The sequence below is a fragment of the Pygoscelis adeliae genome, unplaced genomic scaffold (genome assembly GCF_000699105.1).
Source record: "Pygoscelis adeliae isolate BGI_AS28 unplaced genomic scaffold, ASM69910v1 Scaffold38, whole genome shotgun sequence".
Lineage (NCBI taxonomy): Eukaryota > Metazoa > Chordata > Aves > Sphenisciformes > Spheniscidae > Pygoscelis > Pygoscelis adeliae.
Genome location: NW_008825614.1, coordinates 11,006,003 through 11,009,867, shown reverse-complemented (window position 1 = coordinate 11,009,867; position 3,865 = coordinate 11,006,003). Strand labels below are relative to the sequence as shown.

Sequence of the window (3,865 nt, the reverse complement as noted above, 5' to 3'; positions counted from 1 at the left end):
GGAAGATTCATAGGCAAGGTACGATAAAGATTAAACACACTCCTGGGGAATCTAATACCCTTTCAAAAAGAGCCTATCCAAAAGGAAATAAAATCCTGTGTATTTTTCAGCAAAGACTATACTCAGAATGTTAGAAGGCATAATTAACCAAAGTGTGGCTTTTTCTTCCTTTCACGCTGACAGTATTTTTAATGTTTTATTGGTCGTTTTGCTGTCTTGGGATGCATGCCTTGGGCCAGTGCTATACCTTTATTTGTACTACAAATATTTCTCAGCCCTGAGTGTTGTAAACAAAACTTTGGAAATCAGTATAACCAGTGTGGTGTTGTCTTCCAAAATAAGCAGATTACCCGAAACAAAACCTGAGGGGTTTATCCTGCTGCATTAATCTCATATTCGGACCTCCCACACGTAAGAGGACGAAGTTAACTCCGTAAGCAGTGCCATCCAGCTAATCGGCTTACCTCACATGCCAGGATCCATTTCCGAGGTGTGTTCTCTATATGACTATAAGTAATAAAAAAACAGGAGCCTCTAAATGTTTCAGTCTAAATGTTAATTTCCATGCTTGATTAATAAAACAATTTATCGTTCCTCTCATTTGCCTATCTGTTCTGTAGACAAAATCTAGATACCATTTGCTGCAGAATATCTAGGGCTTTCTTTTTAAGGAAAAGGGCTATGACTGGAAAGAAGAAAGAAAATAATCTACTTGGCAGGGTGGATGTTCCTGTGGTGTTGGCTGCTTCCTTCCTTGATTAAGCATGGAAACGCTGGAAGAAGAGTAGTGATTCATAGGCAATGGGAGGAGAGGTAGCTACAGTGGGGGTTGGTGAGGAGAGCAGTGATGATGTTCCTCTAACCTCACTAGACATGGGAACTTTGAGAACAAGCGAGTGACAGGTTTTGTCCCTTCGGGCTGTAACTTTATGACAGAGGACCCTCTTTGCAATGCGTGCCACAGTGGCCGCCCATCCTCAGGTCACACTCCCTTCCCGCGCTCCTCAGTCTCCATGCCCTCACTCTGCCCAGAGAAGATACCGAGGGGCTGGCTTTTGCGCTGTTAGCTAATGGTGGCTGACGTGCAGCAGGTCTCTGCAGTTGCCCCGTTTGGACTTCTCCCTCAGAGAAGCTGGGGGGGGCGTTATTCATTGTTAGTTCCTCTGTTCACTCCAGCAGGTGACAGGACCATGGTCGACACACAGAAGGGCAAGCTTCATCAAGAAAGCCCTGTGAGAGCTGAACTGCATCTGTTCCCCTCCAGAAAGCTCACAGGAGATACCCTCCAGGTTGCCGATCAAAGACAGGACTGCCGGCAGGAGCTGGAGACAGAAAATGAGGTGGAGACGACTTTTGGAAAGAGACGGGGAATGGTAACTCCCCGTGGGATGGAAGTCTGGGAGTGTGAGGACAGTGGTAGAGCCCGTATCAGCAAGGTTATCCTTGCTGGGGACAAGCCCGACCCACCCATGTGTGGGAATGGTGCCATTTGGATTCAGCAGGTGGGAGAGAAAACCTACGAATGTCCCGAGTGTGGGAAGAGCTTCAGCCGGAGCTCGTACCTGAGCCAGCACCAGAGGATCCACCTGGCAGAGAAACCCTTCAGCTGCTCCGAATGTGGGAAAAGTTTCACCCGCAACTCGGACCTGATCAAACACCAGCGGATCCACACCGGCGAGAAGCCCTACCAGTGCAACGAGTGCGAGAAGACCTTCAGCCAGAGGTCCAATGTGATCAGGCACCAGCGGACCCACACGGGAGAGAGACACTACCAGTGCAACGAATGCGGGAAGAGCTTCAGCCAGAACTCACATCTCATCGTCCACCAGCGAAGCCACAAGGGTGAGAAACCCTTCAATTGCCCCCGGTGTGAGAAAAGCTTCAGTGACCGCTCCTCCCTGGTCATACACCGGAGAGTCCACACCGGAGAGAAGCCCCACAAGTGCCAGGAGTGTGGGAAGCGTTTCCGGGACAGCTCAGCCATCATTCGGCATCAGAGGATCCACACAGGAGAGAAGCCGTACGAGTGCACCGAGTGCGGAAAAACCTTCCGGCAGAGCTCCTCGCTGGTAACCCACATGCGAACACACACTGGCGAGAAGCCCTACAAGTGCCCCGTGTGCGGGAAGGGCTTTAGCCAGAGCTCGGCGCTCACCACTCATCGCCGGATCCATGGGGGGAAGGTCTTGCCCATGTACCACGGCGGCCTCCTGCCCAGCCCCTACCAGTGCGCTGAGTGCGGCCGGAGGTGCAGCGACCGCTCCACTCTGGCCAAGCACCAGACCACGCACGCCGAGGAGCGGCCCTACATCTGCGTGGAGTGCGGGGACAGCTTCCGTCGGAGCTCGGCTCTCAATGTGCACCTGAGGATCCACCGCGGGGAGAGACCCTACAAGTGCGAGGAGTGTGGAAAAACATTCAGGCACAGCTCAGCCCTCGGTGCTCACCTGAGGATCCACGCAGGAGCCAAGCCCTACGAGTGTGGCGAGTGTGGGAAAAGCTTCCGGAAAAGCTCGACGCTTAAAGTGCATTTGAGAATCCACGTGGCCAAGAAACCTTATAAATGTACGGTGGGTAGAACGCTCTCTTCCCGCTCACTTCTGCCATAGGGCTGGAGCGGGTGTTCGGAGCAGGAAACAAAAGCAGTGTTTGGGTGCACCTGAAAAAGGTGGGTGATGAGAACTACGGTGGGAAGGGACTGACTGGAGACCCGGTAACTCTGGTGGCAGGGGTGGGTGCTTAACCCCAGTGGCACAAAAACCATTAGGAGGTCTGGAAGCAGGGAGTTAGTCTTGAGAGCTGAGCGCTGGTGGTTTAGGAAGAGTGCCGAGAGCCTGAGGAAGGGGCACCAGCTTCTGGGTAAATCGGAGTCTGTGAATATGCGGTAGAATAACAACTAGGAGAATCAGGCTTGTAAAATAACTTTTCAACTAAAACGAAGATCGAAATAAGAAGTTCCAGGTTGGTTCTGACTCAAAACTTTGGCTTGTTAGACACTGCAGTAGCCTTAGGAACTCTCTTTCTTTGTTACCTTCCCTTATTTTTCATGAATGTAGTAAGTTTACCCAGAGTTTGACAAGGCGCTTCCAAATCTTTTGAGTCCAAGACTTTGGAACTGAACTTCAATCTATTTGGCTTTTCTTCCTCTTTTCCAAATCTTACATGGGACAATGAATACCTACCTCCGCACGCAAAGCCTGAGGGACGTGACAGCCGAGTAACGCAAAACCATCATGGCTGTTCCCAGAAAACATGGATGCGCAAGCATTTCCAGTTGGAACGCCACCCATTACTAGTCTGTGGCAGTTTCTCCCAAATTTGTCCTTGCTGGTTTGATGCACCTTCCAACACGGGACATCAACAAAACACGGGCAAAAATGTGGCCTTATCTTATTTAACCAAAAAAAATATCCCCCCCTCCCCCTCCCCCCCAGATGTCCTAGTCAGAATCGGTACACGATGAGTTCCTACTGGTAGCCCAGAGACCGTTCGCGATTTTGTAGTCCTTTTTATGATGTACTCTTCTTTAGCTCACTATAGTTTGTAAAGTATTAACATATAAAGTTCAGTGTTAAGTTAGGAATTACTATATTTGCATTTCTTACTGTGCTAATGACTGTATATTACATAAACCTCCTCTATATTGCTATGTTTTATTACTGGCGATGTGTTTCCACCCTAAATAAAACCTTTTTTCCCTCTGTATAATCCAGTCCCCTGCCCTCGCCTACGATGGGAGGGAAAAATTGCGACGGGGGCGGGGGGGGGTGTCGGGCCCACCCTGCGCTTGGCGCGGCGAGGAGCTGGTGAAGGGCGATCTGACCAGACCGGGGAGGACGGAAAGCAGCTGCTGCGGTGGCGAGGC

The 3,865-nt window shown here is 50.5% G+C and overlaps 1 protein-coding gene across 1 annotated transcript; it reads left to right on the top strand.

Moving 5' to 3' along the window:
• The first annotated feature begins 1,190 nt into the window (after window positions 1-1,190).
• Window positions 1,191-2,609, top strand: LOC103924502 (zinc finger protein 501-like). Its single transcript, XM_009333031.1, has one exon. It carries the CDS (start codon window positions 1,191-1,193, stop codon window positions 2,607-2,609), a length of 1,419 nt encoding a protein of 472 aa, XP_009331306.1.
• Window positions 2,610-3,865: the final 1,256 nt, after the last annotated feature.